The 21,925-nt window shown below is 37.9% G+C and overlaps 2 protein-coding genes across 2 annotated transcripts; one reads left to right on the top strand and one right to left on the bottom strand.

Moving 5' to 3' along the window:
- Nucleotides 1-2,513: 2,513 nt before the first annotated feature.
- LOC122140085 (paraneoplastic antigen Ma2-like) lies at nt 2,514-4,949 on the bottom strand. Its single transcript, XM_042741878.1, has 3 exons — nt 4,559-4,949; nt 3,013-3,726; nt 2,514-2,555 (listed from the first exon to the last, which is right to left on the bottom strand). Exons 1-3 carry the CDS (start codon nt 4,742-4,744, stop codon nt 2,514-2,516), a joined length of 942 nt encoding a protein of 313 aa, XP_042597812.1. The 5' UTR covers nt 4,745-4,949.
- A 4,534-nt stretch (nt 4,950-9,483) lies between these two features.
- Nucleotides 9,484-21,384, top strand: ecm1b (extracellular matrix protein 1b). Its single transcript, XM_042740532.1, has 11 exons — nt 9,484-9,818; nt 10,135-10,179; nt 13,333-13,368; nt 13,532-13,588; nt 13,682-13,747; nt 14,008-14,276; nt 17,256-17,464; nt 19,342-19,603; nt 19,832-20,049; nt 20,616-20,703; nt 20,885-21,384. The coding sequence occupies exons 1-11, from the start codon at nt 9,749-9,751 to the stop codon at nt 21,056-21,058; spliced, it is 1,494 nt and encodes a 497-aa protein (XP_042596466.1). The 5' UTR covers nt 9,484-9,748; the 3' UTR covers nt 21,059-21,384.
- The last annotated feature ends 541 nt before the right edge of the window (nt 21,385-21,925 follow it).

The raw sequence follows: 21,925 nt of genomic DNA, 5'->3' as shown, positions 1-21,925 counted from the left end.
TCAGTGGCTAACTGGTAAGCTCTCTGTAAGTCTGACTTCATTCTCTCCACATACTGTCGATGGCTTCCAACTCCCTTTCCATCAGGTGAAGTCCCGAAACACACATCCACCGGCAGACGAGCCTCTCTTCCGAACAGAAGATAATATGGTGAGTACCCAGTCGCCTCATTCTTAGTACAGTTGTAAGCATGTACCAGTCTGTTAATATGTTGACTCCATCTGTTTTTCTCTGAAGGATTTAGGGTACCAAGCATGGAAAGAAGCGTTCTGTTGAACCTTTCTGGCTGGGGGTCTCCTTGTGGATGGTAGGGAGACGTTCTGGATTTTCTGATTCCCAGCATACTCAGTAACTCTTTTATGAGCCCACTCTCAAAATCTCGCCCCTGATCGGAGTGGATACGGGAAGGTAAGCCATAGTGCACAAAGAATTTGTCACACAGTATCTTGGCCACAGTCAGCGCTTTCTGGTCCTTGGTGGTGAACGCTTGGGCGTAGCGTGTGAAATGGTCAGTTACAGTACTTCGGACCAGTACCTCTCTGGTAGGACGAGTTGTGTTTTCTCTCTACCACAGGAATTTTTGGTGACTCTGTAAAGAAGCTGACTCATGATCTTTAACTTGGGTCCCTGCCGCTTCCCTGTAACAGAGCAATGGTCACATTGGAACTCTTAGCAATGGTAAGTATTCTCCCTGACTCCAATTCTCGCTTCACTGCACCCAACTACAGGGTCCTCCTCTTGTGCTTTTCTCAAATCTGCATTAGTCAGCTGTTCCAGTTGACCCAGACCCAAGGCTGTGGGACAAGAGAATGCCTCGGGTATACTCTGAGGTAAAACACCTAAGTGATCCACCAGTCTGGAGGTAGACTATTACTTGGAGGAGGTGCATGTCCCCCACGGCTTTCTCCATTAGCCGTTGAAATGTGGCTGGAGCTCCAGTAATTCCTTGAGGCATCCGTTCAAACTGGAAGAATCCAAGGGGGCAGATAAACGCTGTCTTCTCTTTATCTTCCTCCGCCATGGCTATTTGATAATATCCACTACGGAGGTCCAGTACGGAAAACCATTTACTACCAGCCAAACAGTCCAGGGCATCATCGATCCTGGGAGTGGTGTACTGATCTGGGATGGTACGAGCATTTAGAGTTCGGTAGTCGATGCACATCCTTATTGCCCCACTCTTCTTCCGTGCTATTACTATGGGCGATGCGTATGGACTCCTTGACTCTTTGATAATTCCAGCCACTAACAGATCTTTGATGTGACGTCGTACATCCTCGATGTCCGCCGCGCGATGCGTCTGGGAGCGCTCTCTGAATGGTTTTGGAGTCTTTCAGTCTGATGTGATGCTCAAACACCTTCAGATAATCCCACATCCCACTCACTGGTAGAAAAAACATCACCTCTGGTAGACAACTTTTGACGCAATCTCCGTTCCCAGGCCTCAGGAATGGAAGACTCACCAAAATTAAACAAGCTTGGGTCTACTGTTTGGGAGCTCTATTCTCCAGAACTTACGGTGAGCGTGTCTGTGGGATACACGTTGGCCATTACTGTTCCAGCAGAAATGGAGATATCTTTGGACGTTTTCATTATGGATCAGGACTTGAATATTTCGTCCTTCCATTGCTGAAGAGGGAAGTACCACTGGAGTTATGAACGTTCCAGCTGGAAGACTATTCTCTTCAGGGGTGTCTACAACAAAGATCTCCTTTCTTAAAGGCTTGTCAGTCTCCACTTTACATACAGCACATACTTCTCCCCTTGGTGGAACTACGCAATCACCAGGTCCTATCCATCTGACTTTTCCATCAGGTCTGTCGGGAACGGTTTCAGTCTCTTGTTTTGACAGCTGGATTGCAGGGTGTTGAGTCTGGATTCTCAAAGCATGTGCAACACTGGATCCTTCAGCATCATGGCTAAGAGCAGCAAGGCGTTTGAAGAAACTGGCGTTCGTACCAATAATGACTGGCACTTGGGAGGGACCTAGGGGCTCAGGACATACTAGCGCCAAGATGGACAATGGCTCCTCCACACCAGTGACAGAGGCCGGGAAGGTGACATCCACCACAATATACCCCTTGTATGGGTAACTGGAAGAACTGAGACCCCATATGGACAATCCAGTCAAAGGGTGAATGGGCACATCAGGTAGGTTCCTTGAGTACCAGCTGTCAAACACTATCGTCACTTGTGATCCGCTGTCTAATAGTGCTTGACACCCACAGCCATTAAGCTTCACTTCTACAGTGGATGCTGGCCCTTCTAGACCTTTGGGAAGGCGGCTGGAGTTGTAGATGTTTGTCTGGCTCTTTTTGGAGAAACATGCCTGGTTTGATGCAGTTCTATCTTCACCCATCTCGTTCTTCCCACTCTTTGCCTGCCGCAAGGAACGAATCAGTTTTTGAATCACTTGATCAGAATTTGGTGGAGCTTGACACTTTGTTGCAATATGACCCTCTTTCTCCACACCTGTAGCAGAAGTAGTCATCTCTTGTCCTGGCTGTCTTGTATCTTAAGGACGTGGAGGCAGACTGGGATGGTGTTGGCCGCTGTTCTGGAACATGAGGTGAGTATTGGGTAGAACTGACACTCAGAAACTGCCAACTGCTGCTGTAAGTGTCGAACCTGTTTCTTTAACTCTTGGACTTCTGAATCATCAGTTTTTTCAGTCTTCTTGGTTGTTTTTTTCTTTTTGTTTTAATCACTAATGATGAAGTAGACAAGGTTTTTGGTTCACCTCCACTTATTTGGCTTCTCAATTCTTCAATTTCGGCCTTAAGTTCCTGGATGACCGAGGTGCTGGCTCTTTCATCTTCATGAAAGTGTATAGCTTTGGCTTTTGCAGACATTCTATGGCGAGCAGCTTCACTCTCTTCTGCCTCACGTATTTCCTTTAACAGACTCAGAAAAGAAGGTGGGTTATTTTTCCTCTCTCTCAGCCTCAATTGGAGCAACATCATGTCAGAATTAACAGCCCCTCTAATCAGTTGTTCTACTCGAACTTTGTCTACCAGTCTGAGGGACAGTCCCTCTCTTTCCACTACTTTGCTAAGGGTCTTCTCCATTCTTCTCAGAAATTCAGACAAAGCCTCCCCTGTGCCCTGGCGCATAAGACGAAACTTGAAGTATAAATCCTCACCAGATTCAGATGATCCAAATGTGCTCTCCAACGCTTCCAAATACTGCAAAGCACTTGCTTCAGGATCTGAAAATCGAACAGCTCTTATGATGTCCAATGCAGTTCCCTTGAGACTTTCCACAATTCTTTGTCTTTTTTCTTTTTCAGAGCAGTCACACTCAGTTATCATCAGCCTGGCTTGGTCCATCCAAGTTTCCATATTCTCCTCTCCCACAGGGGTTGGAACACAGCGGCTGAATAAGGTGCGCAGGCGACGATAAGCGTTGCTGTCACTTGGGAGCTTTACTGTTTTTGCAAAGACCTCACCCATGGCGCGTATAATCGACTCAGGGGAACTGTCTGGGGCACTGGGAGGAGAAATCAAAGCTTGTATATCACTGAGAGACTTTCCTTCTTCCATCAAGAACTTTGCAAGCTTTTCAGTAAATTCTCCAGTAGCTGTGTCAGATGCAGATTCCTGTGTCTGAATTACTATGACTGACCATGGCTCATTCTTTTCTCCCCAGGACACTTCAGTAGGTATGCGCTTAGGGTCAATGGCTTGTTTGCACTCACACAATACCAGCAGAGAACGTGAGGTAGGTCCTTCTAAAAAATCTTGGTGTCTACTTTGACCCTCTTTTTCAGTTTGACAAGCACATAAATGCAGTTGTGAAGAGTAGCTTTTTCCAACTTAGATCTGTAGCAAAAGGTAAAACACTTTCTTTCTAGAAAAGACCTTGAAGTAGTGATTCATGCACTAATTTCCTCTCGACTAGACTACTGCAATTCGCTCTATATTGGCCTACCTCAATCTACACTTTCCCGTTTACAGATGGTTCAAAACTCGGCAGCTAGATTGCTGACAGGAACTAGAAAAAGAGACCATATCTCCCCTGTCCTTGCCTCATTGCATTGGCTTCCCATAAAATTTAGAATAGATTTTAAGATTCTTCTTTTTTGCATACAAAGCATTGCATAACTCGGCCCCGGATTACATTTCTGATCTTGTAAAACCTTACACAGCTGTTAGGCAATTAAGATCTGGAGATCAGTTACTTTTATCGGTTCCTCGTTCTCGCTGCAAATCAAAAGGTGATCGAGCTTTCTCTGTAGCTGCCCCAAAGCTCTGGAATGGTCTACCCTTGAGTATTAGGGCTTCTCCATCACTGGATGTTTTTAAAACTAGCTTAAAGACATATTTTATATACCTTAGCTTTTGAGTGATACTGTTTATGTATTTATATTATTTTATTCTTTTTATGTATATATAGTTGGTGTTTTTTTGTATAATTTGTCTGTTGTATATGATATTTGCTTATATCTCCACTCTTTTCTATTTTAAATCATGTTTTACTGTAAAGCACTTTGGATCAGCTACAGTTGTGTTAAATTTGTGCTATATAAATAAACTTTGACTTGACTTGACTTGACTTGACTTCTCTCGTGTCTCTTACACGAACTCTTCCTAACGCTTTTACGGCTTCCATCGCCTCTTCAATTTCAGCCACTTCTGTGTGAACAGGTACATTTAAAAGCATTAAACCATGAGTCTCATCAATGCCAGCATCTTTACACCAGTTGGCCAACTCTGCTTGGAGGAATGGGTCTTTTGTTAGAGCCATGACAACACTGTATGCAGTTCTCAGTCTCTTAAAATTCAACAACAGGGTATGCTTGAGCTTAACTTTTCTTTTTCTTCTTTTCTTTCAGGAACTCAGTTGTGACTTGCCAGAGGGAGATCCCGGACGAGCCCCCACTTTGTGTAGCGCCCCCTACCTGTCTTTATGTTGATTAAATAGGGCAGCGCACCAGAATTCATTAACTATGTGCCTACAGATGTTGAAGTTAGGCCCCTCTGGTGTCACAAATTAATTACTTCTCCTTTAGAAGTTATTAATAATTATGTACTATACTCAAATGTAATATATATAATATATTATCTATGTACTATAATAAATAGTCAAGCACAAACTCTTAGATAAGTAACAAAATATAAAGAATTTAATTAGAACAGAAACAGAAAGTCAAAGATAGAATTTGAATGCTGTGATGTATTCACACAATCACATAGACTTTAGATCTGACCAAATTAAACCCCCAAAAAAGCTATATCTCAGGGGACAGGAGTACAGGAATGGTCTCTGTAACAAAACACTCAGAATTAAAGGAACGAGTGACTTCACTTGAAATGAAATGTACAAACTTATTCACTCTGGATGTCAGAAATCACTTAGAATATTCACAGTTAATAAGCACGCTGAATAAACACAATATGAAAGAAAATTAAATTTTGTGGGCCCACATACACAAACATAAACATATACACACACACCGTTGCAGGCCTGGATCGTAGCTTGTGTTCGTGGTGGCCCGGGAAACTGACAAATGGCCCCTTCACTCTCCTGAGCACAAACAAATCAACACTGGTACCTCAATTTGATGTGTGAAGCAAACCGCGATCCTGGACTCCTGTATTAGGCCTCCCCCAGCTCCTCGGTCTTGCTCTCTCTCGCCCGCCGAGGAAACGCTCCTCCCACGCAGCCCGAGGAACCCCAAATATCGCGGGTATTTGGGGCGCTATCTGGTCCTCAATTTCCCCCGCGTCGTGCAGGAAACAACACTGCTTCACGGATCAATCGGTTCTGTGTAAATGTTCCGCTAATTTAACAGTCCGGTTCAGATGAATGACGTGTACAGGATATTAACAAACAGTCCGTGCGCGTGACTGACGATTAAAGATACCGGAATGTCGTATAAACACTCACAGCGAACTCACAATAAACACAAATAAATATGAATCATGTCTTTCACACGATATCAGTATTACAGTTCAAGATATTAAACTTGTAAAACTCGCAGATAATTCACCTATTTTCGCATACCGCGCGTCTCTCTCATAGCCTGCATATCGCCTCCCCGCCTTGTCAATCCCCCCCTCAACAACCACTCAAAAAACAGAAGACATAGGCGCGGGCGGGACTTAACTCTCTTGAACCAATAAAATAAAGAAAGACCTAACTTGTAGGTTAAAACTACGTGTGTAAAACAATCTAACTTGATATATGCTCGCGTTCTTAAAAGCATACACATTTATTTATATATCAATATATAAAGCAGTAAACTCATTACCTGTAGAATATTATTCTACTGGGTTACAACTTAATGACAGAAATTTCATTTTTGGGTGAACAAACCCTTTAATGCTTTGATCCTTTGATGAGCAAGTCACAGGCACCTGTGGCAAAGAACTCATTTTTGGTGGTAGAGGGAGAAAAAAGTCTTGGGAGAAACCATGCTACTCCAGAGGAGGCAGTTTATTACCATTAACAAACAAAAGTCTTAAAAAAAAAAAAAAATCTTATACATCACTAAATTACATAATTACTTACCTTGAAATGTTTCTATTAAATTGCAGAGGTTCCGCTGTTGTAATCTTTCCTTTACAAATGAATCCATCTAAAACATAAATATAAACATGTTTAGTATAACACATTTAATATAAATGCAAAATTGTTATAGCTTCATAAGAAAAAAATACTATAATTACAGGCTATTCCATTATTCTTGTAATGGATTTAATACAACATGCATGGCTATATTAAAACAATTGTATGTATGTAATTTTATTTTATTTATTTATTTTTTTTACCTTAAAATAACACATTCAAATAATTCTGATACACTGACTTCTAATGAGACGAATGGCTTCTGTTTTACGCTCCCCTCTTAAACGTCTGTTGTAGGAGTAACGTTAACATTATGTAAGTTTGGGGCACTGGTACGAATTTCTACTGAATGAGTGAATTGCCTTACAGCTGCGCTCTTTCGTCTGGGTTTTGAACTTTTATAACAGAAAATTCTGCGAATTCAAACACTTCTCGCTGAATCTGTGTTGCGTTCACCCCCGACAAAAACGGTGCAAAACGTTTTTTAAACGGAAACGGTGGTGCATTGAACACCCTGTTCTGATGACGCAAGAGTTGCAACTATGGCAGCTGAGAAGGCCATTCTTCGTGTTCTTTTTGAATAATTTTTGGAGCCTGATGAAATCAGTATAAATACGTGTTTAATTCTGCAAAATACGCTCTATGTTACAGTCATTGCCCTTGCCCTCAAGAATAAAAGAGAACATCCCAATCAAGTGAAGGGATTTGTGGAAACTGTGGTTCCTAATTATTGTGATCATTTGCCTCGCATTTCAGGATGAAAAGACAAACATTTCAGGTGAAGTTTAATCCACTTCTTACCTCCGAGACTCTGTTATGATCTATATGACCTTATTATTTTCATTGTGAGTATCATTATTGCTGATCACTGTTGTTGTACTATGAAATTGTAATATTTATCATTATATAATATTTATCGCCCCCCGGGGGATAAAGAAAGGTGTTTGAAAGTGTCACTCCATAATACAGTAGCAAAATATATAAATATGTATAGTATTTTTGTTATATTAATCAGATTAATCAGTATTTAGCACACCTTCCTAAGGAAAGGACCAGATGACATTGCATTTACTAAATTATATTTAGTATGGTTTGTTTGTTGTCCAGATCTATACTTGTGCTCTTATTATTTTAGTTATTTTGCCTTTAATGTTAATAAACATGTGCAAACAATACGTGAATTTGATGTTAATTACATTGTGCGAGCTGTCTCTTTAATACCGCGTGGTTTATATATACGTTGCTGCTGATTGGGCAGACATGTTTGACACACCCACCAAACAAGAGAAAACGTATCTCAAACCCCGTTGCACACTGGTTGCACACCGTTCCAGGAAACATGTCGTTCAAACCGGAAACCGTAGCAAAACGGTGCACACCGGTTTGAGTTTGAACTTGCCCCTGGTGTCTGTCGCATGACTGATGTGTGAGGCCAGCTCGCGCGAGCAGCTTCATTCACTGGTCCGGTCCGATAACTGGTCTGTGCGGCTTTTCTAGCCTAAAGATTTCGGAGACCTTTCACATTTCACCATTTTATTAACGTAAAGTAATAATTTTCTAAACAGTTTTGCTAGTCTTTCAGCTAATGTTTTTATTTATTAATACTAGCAAGCAAACGGGAACAGCATATTCATTTACAATCGATTTGATTCTATGGGGAAGAAAATAAAACTGACTAAAGGGAGTTAAAACTTCGTTTTTAAAATAGTTTTAGAATTTAATTAACGTTTCAGTACACATAACTTAATTATATTAACAGTTACTTACCTCTGATCAACAGGCAGGCAGCCGCTGATGTCCACTGAGTCGCTGACTCGACCGTTAAAATTTGAACCGGAGTGAAGCGGGAACAATATTTGACCCAACAGTTGGGTTATAACCTGTTTTTATACAGTCTATGGTTATAACTAAAAATAACCCAACGCTGAAAACAAATGACCCAACAAATTTTAAGATAACCCAAACAGTGACCTAATATGTGTAACCCAACGGTTGGGTTAAAAAAACAACCCAACGTTTTTTAGCATCTATTGCTAAGAAAATATGCTATTTTCCCTTAGTTATAGCCTCTGCCAAAAAATTTACCCTAAATTTCAACTTTCCAGTTTTAGTACAGTATTTTAAATATTAGTTGTGTTACAGCTGTTAGATTAAAAATAAATAAAATAAGCAGCCTATATAACGAAGGTAGATTTAATGAAAATATATGAAACTGTTTGATAATTTTTTCCATAATTGTCAGCTTAGGGTGCCACATAGTCTACATTGTAGATGATAGAAATGTAATCTTGTTTCACTTACTAACCTTTACTGTTTTATTAAATTGTTCTTGTGTTTCAGAATTGTTTTACTGCAAAATCTTGTTGAAAATACTAATACTTAAGTGGAAACAAAATGTCTCACTAATGGGGCATGTTGTCACGGGACATAAATGTGTGTTCAATAAACATTTTTTTTTTTTTTTTCTGGTGGAAAAATAGTTTTGTTGTTTTGAGGCATGTGCCTATGATATCTAGGCAACTGGAATGAAAGTGGCAACTAACTCTTACCTTATTAAATTCAATTAATGAAATAAGAAATAATTAAATGTAGGCTAATTAAAGGCAATTGCACATGCAAGAACAAAAATATTGCGGAAAAATATAACAGATATTATTAGTTATCCATTGATAAGGGTTTTGGAAAACTTTCCTATGTACTAGTTCAATTGACGACCAAGCAGGTATTAAAAAAAATAATCAAAAGTGTCATTTACAGATTTTTTTCTAGAAAAGCAACTCGTGTAGTTCAAAATTGGGAAAGGAAGTGACATGGAAATTAGTGTAGCCTATTTTTTGACAGTAAACACTGCCCTCCTTTCCGTCCTCACCCATCTGACCTATTATTTTATTATTTTATAGACTGGTACAGGATAGGACGGGGCACGTAGGCTACTAGTAAAGAAAAAAATAGAAGCAAACTTCTGTGAAGGAGTTAAAGTGTGTCAGCAAGTACGTCTGTGAACGCTGAAGACAGTCCTCCTCCTCCACATGATCTCCTTCTGAACTCGACGCGTCCTGCCTGCAGGGTTTGCCTTTAAAAGCTGAAGAGCTGAACGGTGAACACACTGTCAGCGGCCTCCTCGTCTGATACACGTTAACTTCAACTGAGAAGTGTTTGACTGAGGGCACATCACCGACCATGAGCTCCTCACGCGGCGTGGGACTTTATTTGACGCTTTTACTCGCTCTTCTGTGCGATGCATCTGAAGGTAAATGCAACTTTTTAGGCCTGCGTCACGCTAATGTTTTCATGTCGTTTGCACAAAACAGCTCAGACACGGAGTAGGCTACTTTTGCATATATCTAATGTTCAGTATTTATGAGAAGGAATATAAATTCCTGGGGCGTTTACGACAGTGTAGAAATGATTTGTCATGTTTCGTAAGGCAGTGTTTGTGTATATATTTTTTTTCCGTGGATACCAGAGTTACATAAAACATGCTTGCAGATGTTCTGGATGTTATCCAAGTTTTTTTTTTCTTTCTTCCCTCTAATGATTAATGCCGATGTGTCCTACTTTTCCAGACTCTCCTGTCCAAAGGGATATTACTGACACGCTGTTGGATGAAGGTCTGTTTGAATTATATTTTCAACTTCATACCATCACGCCGCAGTATTTTTAATATCTATTATTAAATAATATCACACCAGCATGTTATTGTAAATGTCACGTCAGCGATTCTTCCCTGCTGAAAAACTACAGAAACCATCACAGGAATTGTATTGGTTTTAATGGAAACTGTAATGTCTCTGTGGATCTCTTCTGGTAATTTGTTGCCTTTTATTGGTGGCTTGTTAAAACCACTAAATCCTAAGGGAATATATCTCAAAACACACCACAGGAAACAATTTTGTTTAATTAGTTGAAATGTCTTGTAATGTTTGTAATGGTATTTGTAGTGGATACTATTAGAATTTCTATGATGGTTTCTATTGTTTTTTTGTTTTGTTTTTTTCAGTAGGGATCCACATATTTAGTTCAGCAAGATTGTGAGTTTCACTGGTAAAACATTATAGTAAATGGGCAGTTACTATAAGTAATTAATTTTTAGGCAGTTATTATGTAAGATTATTGATGCCATTTGTGTGGATCAGAAGGTCACAGTCTGGAAAGACTAGGTGTGGTGTTTGTTTCAAGTGTTATTCGGTTATTCGGTTAGGGGGCTTTGGGTGTGGGTAGTTTATTAAATCAAGGGGAGTCGACTCCTCATTCAGAGTCTTTTTCAGTTCAACAAAGCTTATCAATGGGAGTCTCTCAAACGGAAGGCCTACATCCGTACAAAAGCTGCACACATTTAAATTCACGAAAAAAAAGAAAAAAAAAAACAAAACAGAAAAAAAAACGAGTCGGTACTGATCAATTGAATTTTAGGATGTAGGCTAGCCTTCCGTTTCAGAAGCACAATTCACCAAAGCCTTAATTACAACAGTTGTGAGATAAAAGGTTATTATATATATATATATATAAAACGATTCAGAGGTTATTTTACGGTAGAACTGGCTTTTCCATGATTTTGAGCGGTTCATGACAGAATAGATCATGACGTCAATGAGGGTCTTGATCTTATTTCCATCTAAAATACTACTTTTAAAAACATTTTTATCAGCCAATGATAATTATAAAAGAATTACGTCACGAGCATAGATCAGTGGCCGGGAGCGCATCTGATTGACAGATAAACCATGAGCTCTATCAGTTATTAATGTTCTGGTTATTTAGTTTAAGTGTACAGTTTTGTTAATATTGTGCAAAGTATACAAAGTAAACTTCATCATTCAGCTCAACTGTGCACATTTCTTTTAGACACTTCATGTCTTATTTAATATATGCGATAAACGCATGTCCCTGCTGAGCTGGGCTATGACTAATTTCACGAGCAAAGCTGAAAAAACAAAACTTTCATATCATCATTTTTTTTTTTTTTACAATTTTTTTAGCTTCATATTATATGAAGGATACATTATACGACCTATCCTGCAGTCATCATGATGTGATTTGGTTCATTTAATCTAAAAAAAAAAAAAAAAAAACAAAAGAATTGAAAAGAATCGAAAACAACAGTGAGGAATCAGATTCTTTGGAATCGATTCCCATCGATTCCAGGACCAGGAATTGGAATCGGAATCGATTCCAAAAATTGTGGAATCGAACAGCCCTAGGAAAGACAAGGAACTCTTACGAGAATCAACACCTGAACTCGGTCTCACAAAACAGCAGACCCAGCTGAGAGAAACAAAAGCTCCATGTTACTCACATGCAACCCCCAAAAGTGATATGCTAAAACCCCTGCAATAAACAAACAATACCATTTGGTAACACTTCTGGGTATTTAAGGGAGAGTTACAAAGAGCTCAGAGAATCTGCAAACAGATCTCCCACACGAGTGCTGTGTGTATTATTTTCTGCTACCAGGTAACTACTTCTAAAATCTTCATTTCTGGATTATTGATTGTATTTAATTGATTAGGGATTTATGATTTGAATTGGATTGTGAATTATTGTTTGCTTACCTGCAAATAAATTGTTATACTTTATTTATTCTAACTAGTCTTTGTGTTGTTAACTTTAATATATTATAGTAAGTCTATAACACTGAAAATTTGTGCTCAGGTTAGTAACGGATTAAATGTTTTAGAGCTCCAGCTAACACATTGGCATTAGTTATGTATACTTAGACTGTAGAGGCTAATGGGTTTTTCTGTTTAGGACAACAGTGAGTTGTTGATCAACATAAATTTGAGTCCGCCTCAACCTCTGATTATTGTAACATTATTTTAACTAAGTGGATGTGAGAAATCATGGCATGATTATATAAAGTTACATTAGAGGAAGTTAAGTTGGTCAACCTGGTTCTATAGTAATGGTCATGAACTCTGGTTAGATATAGTTTTACTTTAAGTTGTACGGATCTATGGGGACTTATAAAAGTATTCTGTAATGAGCAAAGTATGGCATGAGCCGTCTAGAATATAAGTCAGTCACCTCTTTCTAATGACCAAGACTGACGAGTTTGTGGGTAAGAGATTTGTATATCAAACTGATATAAGACTCGAAGTGTTATAGGAATCTGAATGAATGAGTATAACATAAAGTAAAGGCTAAATCAAATGATCAAATATTTACAGAAATTTAATAATTATTACACATCTGTTAAAACCTGTTTCATTTTGGAGTCGGATCAATTAAAGAGGTAATGTATTTAAGAAAATGTATTTAAATTAATATTGTTGCATAAAAGGAAAGACAGTATCACGCAAGAATCCTTCTGCCGCATCATTGGCTGCCGTCGTAGGACCAGTGGGGGGGATCTTACATATTATACAACAACATACCATTCAGATAAAAAAAAAAATGGACAATAACAGTGTTGTTCAAAAAAAGCATAACTTTGCATGTCACCAGCGCAACACGCAGATTGAAATCTGGTGTGGCTCACTGAAGTTGGTCTGCGTGTTTTTGCACGAAATTTCACGTAAAAATTCCCCGCACAGATTTTGCAAAAAGTTTAAGTTTGTCAAGTGCGTGGATGATGACTTCTAGAAGTGTTAGCTGTGCTTCATAAATCACTATACTACTGTCAGTAGTAGACAGTGGACCTTTCTGTGATGCCAACTAAATTTCGCTCGTTTGAATGCAAGTTTCACTCGTAATGTCATTACTGATGATTAATGCAAAGCCGTGCTTTTCAGGAACCTGACCTTATGGTTTTCTTTCGTTCGCAGATGGCCTTCAGCGAGAGTTGCCACTTACCCCTGAGGGTAAGACCATGATCAGTGATTGACTTGTCCTGTTGATTTGATCAGTTTGTTTATATTTGGAATGGATATGTGTTTTGATTCGTTAAAGATAATTTTGACTTGAAAGGCAAAACTCATTTTCATCTGTAAACCAAGAGTTTACACTTTCTTTGTCTTATTTCAGAGCTGGACTTTTTGATGATGCAGAGACCAATCATCCATGACCTTTCCAAAGTAATGGGTGAGTGATCGCTTGCTGTTTCTCAATGTAAAGTCAATGAAATTGTTGGATGGTGTTTTACATCCTTTCCTGGGTTTCTTTGTGTGTATTTAGCTGCAGGCTCTTCAGACATGACCCAGAGAGAAGTCACAAACTTTCACCCTGAGAATGCTCCAAGAGGTACAGCTGCATGCTATAATGTGTTTTGGCTTGGGAGCTGAGATTTAGTTTGCCAGTGTGTCTCGACTTCTGAGCAAGAACTTAGGGTGGTCTTTAGATTAACATTTTATGTTTATATAAAAAGCTCTTCCATAGTGTTTAAGAAGTCCTGGACTCAATTAATGTAGCACTGGTTGAATTGCAGCATTTTACAAATTAACCTGTCAATTTTTGGTATAATTGTTTTTTACATTTTAAAAATCTCTCATCTGCCTCATCAGGTCGCCCAGTGTTTAGCCCTCGCTCAGTGGGACCCAGTATGGGTCCAGAGGTTGATTTCCCCCCAGCCTTTCCAAATACAGGCAACCTGCAAGATATCTGTCGGTTCAGTAAAGCTCCGGTCCGGTACCCTAAAGACATGTTTCCTCAGAGTGGCTTTGGCCATGAGCATCGTCAGGCTGATGCTATCAATCAACTTCAATCCTGGTACGGTGTCTGCTGTGGCATTAATGGAGCACCAGAAGAGCAAATCTGTTGTGCTGAACAAGCGGTGAGAGTCTAGACATTATTATACCTTCTAATAACAGGTGTAGCTTTCACAAGACTATATTCACAGGACCTTCTGTCCAAGCTCATATGTACTTCTGTTGTGATATAAATTGAGAACTACTACTTTAAAGTTTTAGTGTATGAATTCAATGCAACCAAACTAAACGAAAGCAGAAACAAATGAATTGGAGAGCTGCAGTGATGACATAGTTTTGTAGGCCAACCTGGAAATTAACATCACCCTTGTTCTCTCAAGAATTGTCTTTTTTTTTTTTTTTTTTTTTTTTTTGGCTTTTGGATTATTGTGGAAAATAAGTTCCGTCACTAATAAAAGTATATCATTCTTACATGTTTTGATTATCTTAAAAAATGAACACACCTTTTATGAATTTTCACCAGAAGTATAAAGCTAAATGTAGGCTATAAACAAACTACAACAGTCGCATGACTTTAAGCTTCTCTCTTTCAGTCTTTATTTTAAAACTGTAGAGTTAGACTAGTTTGCAAGAGTGTGATTATAAACATAATGAGGTTATAAAAGCAGACTAGTGAGTAGTTTAATGTCCATAACAGCCTCTGTAGTCCCATTTGTTAGCAACAACCTATTTTAATACAAGTAAAAAAATCAAAATGGGGTATTACTGATGTATTTTATGCAGTAGAATAAAGCATGAAAATTTGTGTAGCTTTCCTTAACCAAAAACTTTTGTTTTTCAACCCATTGACTTCAGGATGATGGAACCAGAAGTTCTAAAATGCTAACTTGTTTTGAGTGCTAACATGTCAATCCAGCACCAAACCTCTACCATAACTTGAGGCTGTGTAGCCTTTCTCAAACAGGTTTAGTGCTACAGAGTCACAGTGTTTGTTTACACTCGCATCTGGTTTAAATAATCCAGTTCTTAACTGCTTTCAGATTCCTTATATTACTAGAGCAGAGACCACAGATCTAGGAGGACTAGCTTTTCAGCAGAAAGTGAAAGACATTTTAAAGGCAGTGAAATACTTGTTTTCCCCTGCTTTGCCTTTGTAATTTACTGCATTTACACTGACTTAAATTTTTTGATGTTGCTCAGTTCTATTGTTTACTTTGTCTTTATATGGACAATGTTGTGCACCAGGGAAATATCTGCACTCTCAGGCACAATCAAGATCTTTAGACAAAATCTCTCTTTGTTTTCGTTTCAATATTTAGTCTTTGGTGACAAAGTATCCAGAACATTGGACCATTGTCAAAGTAAACAGCTTTTACTGTTTGTGCGTGTATAATTCTCTCATGACTGTTGCACTCTCTCTTTTTCAGTGTCGATGTACCTCATTGTTATTATAGTGTTTTTCCTTTTGTACTGGTACATTCAAAAAAATATCATGGAAAAGTTCTTTATTTTTTGTAATTTAATACAAAAAAGCAAACTTTCTTATTCTAGATTCATTGCACACAAACTGAAATATTTCAAGAGTTTTTATTTTAATTCTGATGGTTACGACTTACAGCTTAGGAAAATGAAAAAGTTCAGCATCTCAAAAAATTTGAATATTTTCTCAAAGATCAATCAAAAAAAAGATTTACAAAACAGAAATGTTCAAGATCTCAAAAGTAGGTTTATTATGCACTCAATACTTGGTTGGGGCTCCTTTTGCACAAATTACTGCTTCAAAGCGTAATTGAAGTTGATCAGCCTGTGGCACTGCTGAGGTGTTATTGAAGCCCAGGTTGCTTTGATAGCAGCCTTCAGCTCCTCTGTATTGTTTTTCAGATGTTACTAATCTTCCTCTTCACAATACCCCATAGATTCTCTGTGAGGTTCAGGTCAGGTGAGTTTGCTGGCCAATCAATCACAGTAATATCATGGTCAGTGAACCACTTGGAAGTGGTTTTGGCACTGTGGGTAGGTGCTGAAGTCCTGCTGATTTCATTTTGCAGCATCTCCTAAAGCTTGTCAGCAGATGGAAGCATAAAGTGCTCCAAAATCTCCTGGTAGATGGCTGCATTGACTTTGGACTTGATAAAACACAATGCACCAACACCAGCAGATGTCACGGCACCCCGAATCATCACTGACTTCGGAAACTTCACACTGGACTTTGGATTCTGTGCCCCTCCACTCTTCCTCCAGACTCCAGACATTGATTTCCAAATGAAATGCAAAATTTACTTTCATCTGAAAAGAGGACTGTGGACCACTGCGCAACAGTCCGGTTCTTTTTTTTTTTCCTTACCCCAGGTTAGATGCTTTTTACAGGGCTTATTAGTGTTGGTTTTTTTTTTTTTTTTTTTTTTCTGGTTCAGGAGTGGCATGGTTCTAGGAATGTGACAGCTGTAGCCCATTTCCTGAAGACGTCTGAGCATGGTGACTCTTGATGCACTGACTCTGGCTTCAGTCCACTCCTTGCTGAAGCTCTCCCAAGTTCTTGAATCGGCTTTTCCTGACAGTCTTCCCAAGGCTGTGGTCATCCCTGTTGCTTGTGCAACTTTTCCTACCACACTTTTTCCTTCCAGTCAACTTTCAATGAATATATTTCGATACAGCACTCCGTGAACAGCCAGCCCTTTCAGCAATGACCTTCTGTGACTTACCCTCCTTGTGGAGGGTGTCGGTGATCGTCTTCTGGACAACTGTCAAGTCTGTAGTCTTTCCCATAATTGTGGTTGCATGTTCTAAACTAGCCCAGGAGGTACCCAGTATTTATACTTCAAATTAATCAAACTGATCAAGCTCAGAATGGAATTTTCAATTTTTTTGGAGATACTGAATTTTTAATTTTCCTAAGCTGTAAGTCATAACCATCAGAATTAAAACAAAAAACTCTTTAAATATTTCAGTTTGTATGCAATGAATCTGGAATATAAGAAAGATTGCTTTTTTTTTTTTAATTAAATTACAAAAATTAAAGAACTTTTCCATGGTATTCTAATTTTTTGAGATGCACCTGTATATTTATTTCTGATTTCTGGTTTATTGTCTTTCCAATCATTCAGTGGAAGAAGAGTCTGTCTGCCTACTGTACTGAGGAATTCTCTATTAAGACCAGTCACTACTTCTGCTGCAAGAAGAGTGGGAAGGCCAGATGGAGCTGTTTTGATAAGGAGGCTTCAGATTCTTCATATCACGTCTCCTCCGAGGTCTCACATGGCAACACTCCACAAAAGATTAGAGGCTTCAAATACAACTCCGGCGCTTGCAAAGGGTAGGTTTCTACTGGAGTACATGCAGTGTGTTTTTAGTTTGAGTTTTTAATGGGCATTTTGTTTTTTATTAAATACGTTTTGAAAATCAATGTTTGTAGTGTTACCTGAGTGAATCAAAATGAATTAGATCATTCAGCTGTTATTTTGTACTAATTACTATATATTTCTTTGCTGTGCTTGAGGTTTTAACAACATATCAGTATTACAAAAACATTTCAAGCTTTTATTTTATGGTATATATTTCTGTAAGCCTTGATCTTACATTTTGTTTCATAATGGCTCCTCCTTCATGTAGTTTACAGATCAAAAATAATGTTATATGCCATATATTGTTTTTTTGTTTTTCCAAAAACTGTTATTTTAAAATGAATGCAGTCATGGAAATAACTGTAATGTTGATGTGGCTTACCATTTTACTCAGTATTTTTAAATTGTATAATGCACATACAGTATTTGGTAATGTTCAAGCTTTTTCATGGATATTGGCTGGCAAAGTACAGTATTGTATGATAATGGTCACACACACACACTCTTATTAAAGAGTACAAAAGATGACTGAAAAAAGAGATGTTTTTTTCTCTTCATGTACTACCCTGTGTTATTGATCTCTAGTAAATACTCTGTTTTAAACCAGTGGTCCTGACTAGTTCTTCTTCAAATCCTGTTGGACTCAACATTGGTTATGCCACATGATAGATGTTCACATCAAACAATTAAATTCTTTTCAACATTGAAAATAAATGTTTTTTTTTTTGTTTTTTTTTAACTGTTAAGTAGTGGTCTTTCTCTTCTGCTCACATTCTAAATGATATCTGTGACCAAAATAAAAGGTGGCACACTGTCAATTTTTGATTTAATGATGAAAAGAAGACCCTATTGTGGCTACTAATGTAAATAGGCACATGAGCAATAATTTAATCAACTTTAAAATTTAATTTTAACCAACTGATGTTTTTAAAAATTCAAAACAATTAAGAACTTCAATTGTAGTTAGGTTTAGTTGCATTAAACATTTTTGACTTCAAAAGAAAGTTAGATATTAACCCATAAAGTACATCTTTAGATTACATGACAAAATATCTTACATTAAGAATGAAATTCTCTTAATCATCTTGGAAAATGTTCTCCAATGGTTAGACCACATGATATATGTTTAAGTATACAGTTTAAAGACACATAATCAGTGACCTAAACAGAAAACAACTTTTACCCCCTTAACACTTTCACATTTGTTAACAGATTTGAATATACAAGATTTTATAGTCAGTGCACCTGAAATTCAGATTTGGCAAATAATAAAATCTAAAATCCATGAAGTTTGTGTTTATGAGACTTATAAACCTACATCTGCAACCGTCCCTAATATGCTGCTGCATGATATTACTTCAGGTCCAGACAAGATTCATTTATATATTGTGCAAATAATTTGAAAAGATACCCAAGAAGAATAAAAACACCTTAGCTTATTTTCACAAGTAATTTATTTGTTTTTAAATTAATTTCAATAGGTCTGTCAAAAAACGGTACCAGTCATAACTGGGCCATTGTACCAACTGATTTTTGACACTTAATCCTTAAATAAAAGAGCAAAACTATAAAATGTGTACAAAGAGAAGTAGTTTTTTTTTTTTCAATATAGACAAAAATGTAGCTGGAAAGAAAAAAGTATGTGTCATCTTCTCAACCCATAAAAAGAAGAAATGTGTCATCCTCAACACTGGTTCATATTCTAGCTGTAGGTGGTGATGTAACAAACACTCATTCGTCCCACCATGTTAATAAGCACATTTAGGGTTGCAAATGAGACAGAGGAAAAGAAAAATGAATAGACAATGTATAAATACTTAAACATTGCTCTCTCTCTTTAATCATCCAGCTCATTGGTGGCTTATGAAAAAGCACTTATGAAGCAGTCGGAAGTTCCACACATCAGCTTTCCACCCGGCCGTCCCGATTCCTCCAACATAGCACTTATCTGCGCTCATCACAAGACCCGACCACGATACATCCCCAAGTGTCTTCCTCGCACTGGCTACGGCTGGCTGGTCCGTCAATCAAAGGCCATCAACGTCCTCGAGAGAGAATACAAGCAGTGCTGCAAGGAGAAAAAGAGCGACCAACGCTGTGCTGAAAAGAAGGTGAAGAGAATTGGTTCACAGTTCAGTTCACAATTTCTGAACTCATGAAAACACTTCCAAATGGTCAATAAAACAAGTTTGCGTAATCAACAAACAAACACATCAGAACTAAGTAGTAAATCTAACCATTCCTTTAAGCTGAAAAGAAAAAAACTGGCATTACCTTTTCTTATTAAACTTGATTTTTGTTGCTTATAAGTCGTGAGTATCTCTTTTGATCTGTTTCAGTGGAAGAAGATGGTTGATAAGTTTTGTAAAGATGAGAAGAAAGCCAAAGGACAGCAGTTTGAGTGTTGTGGAAAGAAGAAGGGAGAAGAGCAGTACTCCTGTTTCGCAGCTTCTGCTCCAGATCCAGAATATAGATCCACTGGTGGAGAACTCGGCACTCCTGCTGCTCCTCCAACCCTCCAGACATTATGCCACACACACACAACTATCCAAAGCATGTAAGACCCTCTTCATTCCAAATTGCATGTTATCAAATAAACCCACAAGTATGAATGTTTTGTTTCCCAAAGAATTTATAAAAATACAGTGAAACTACTTGAAATGTTTTCTGTTTTATATGTGCATGAGCCACTGGAGAAACTCGTGTCATGGGAGAATATTCAGATTTTAGGTTCTGTTGAGTAACACATGCCATTGTTCTCTGAAAATATGTCCATGCTGCTGTTTTTGTGCTTTTATTATCTCTGTTTAGGTTGATCTATTTCCCTTCAGGCAACACTGACCATGAAATCTAGTCAAAACAAGGATAGTTAAAAAATAATCTCGGTGTGGTTAACCTTGTGCATGGCAAAACATCGTCAAGGACAATGAAAATCCAAAGATATATTTAACTAAAAGTCTGTTTTTTTTTGTTGTTTTTTTTTTTGTTGTTTTTTTTTATTGTGCAAAGTTTTATTAATGTATTTTTATTATTTGTTTTACCAACATGCACCAAACTGTAGGTACTGAAAAATGTAAAAATATTTGAAGAATTAGTAACGGAAATCTAATTTTTCGCCAACAGGAAGGGTTTCCCCTTTTCTGTGGATCAAATGGTTGAACGGTGCTGCGCTCTAGAGTTACAGGAGAGACCTGCATGTATAGAGGCTGAGGTAAGGCCAAGATTGACCTGACGTGATGTGTGGCTAAACTGGATTGATGCGTGATCAGATATGCTTAATAAATCGAAATGTAATTGTAAACAGTCTCTTTTTAAGAGAGTGAATGTCTAAACGATTAAACACAGCAAAAATGCACATTTTCTTTATCTTTTACTGTATTATTTTCCTCTAGCTTGACAGGCACCTGAATGATATGTGTAAAGTGAAGGAGCTGGTGAAGCCTCATTGCTGTGCACCCAAAATCAAAAACCGTGTCAAATGTGCCACAAAGCTGCTCCTGAGCTATATCGGCAAGGCAGAGAAAGTCAGCAGGAGGAAGAACTGCCCTCAGCTTCTGTTGGTCTGAGAACCTCTGAGTCAGACAGAATCCCTGATGTGATCTCTGAATGTGCATCTTTTTTTTTTTTTTTACAGAGCGCACACATTTCAATACATGTACACCTGAGTTGAAGCAAACCTGTACCACTTTTTGGCTCTTTTATAATGCATTTTATACGTCTTTTATGCAGTTTTGTTGCAAAATGTCTTACAGATTATTAAGAGATTTTTCAGCATAAAAAAAAAGAACTGCTTGGACAGTTCAAAATGTTTTGTTTACACCGTTTCCAAAAATATAACAAATTATATATGTATGTAATATATAAATAAAAAGTCTTCTGTGATTGTTCTGATGTATGTTCATTTCAATACTATCATATATATTACATTTAAAATACTATATGTGTGTGTGTGTGTATATACTCTAATCTAATATGTACAAAACACACACACACACATATATATATATATAGTGAACACATACATTTAGACAATGATATAAAACTATAACAGACTGTAAGAAGGGGTACACACACACACACACATATATCAGGCATAAACACTCACAGCACTATATATAAACAGCTTTGGGAGACACAGCTTAAACCAGCCAAGACCAGGCAACAATGGGAGACCAGCTTAAACCAGCCAAGACCAGCCAACAATCATAGTGTGTGTTGTTTTTTTTTAGCAGTGAGTTGTCTCTTTTACTTTTAAATAACATGCATTATAACATGTACTTTTAAAAAATGTATTATTTGAAATGTAAACATTTATTTTGTTCCCAGTGTGCCGTGACTTTAAATGTCATGCATGCTCAACCTGTCCAAGATGTTATCTGTTCTGGGAACAGTTTTGTTATTTTTAGCACTGTACATAAAGGCTTGGCGAGCTG

The sequence above is a fragment of the Cyprinus carpio genome, chromosome B16, assembly GCF_018340385.1.
Source record: "Cyprinus carpio isolate SPL01 chromosome B16, ASM1834038v1, whole genome shotgun sequence".
Taxonomy (NCBI): domain Eukaryota; kingdom Metazoa; phylum Chordata; class Actinopteri; order Cypriniformes; family Cyprinidae; genus Cyprinus; species Cyprinus carpio.
The sequence above is the reverse complement of the archived record's forward strand: the minus strand, read 5'-3'. Positions and strand labels throughout refer to the sequence as shown.

What these genes read in the sequence shown, in the direction of transcription:
- ecm1b (XM_042740532.1), top strand. Translation starts at nt 9,749, where the DNA reads ATGAGCTCCTCACGCGGCGTGGGACTTTATTTGACGCTTTTACTCGCT. An exon ending in TCTGTGCGATGCATCTGAAG is followed by an intron (nt 9,819 to 10,134) that starts GTAAATGCAACT and finishes CTACTTTTCCAG; the next exon opens with ACTCTCCTGTCCAAAGGGAT. An exon ending in TGACACGCTGTTGGATGAAG is followed by an intron (nt 10,180 to 13,332) that starts GTCTGTTTGAAT and finishes TTTCGTTCGCAG; the next exon opens with ATGGCCTTCAGCGAGAGTTG.
- LOC122140085 (XM_042741878.1), bottom strand. Translation starts at nt 4,744, where the DNA reads ATGGCTCTAACAAAAGACCCATTCCTCCAAGCAGAGTTGGCCAACTGG. An exon ending in GTGTAAGAGACACGAGAGAA is followed by an intron (nt 3,727 to 4,558) that starts GTCAAGTCAAGT and finishes GATTTTTTAGAA; the next exon opens with GGACCTACCTCACGTTCTCT. An exon ending in AGGGACTGTCCCTCAGACTG is followed by an intron (nt 2,556 to 3,012) that starts GTAGACAAAGTT and finishes CTCATGTTCCAG; the next exon opens with AACAGCGGCCAACACCATCC.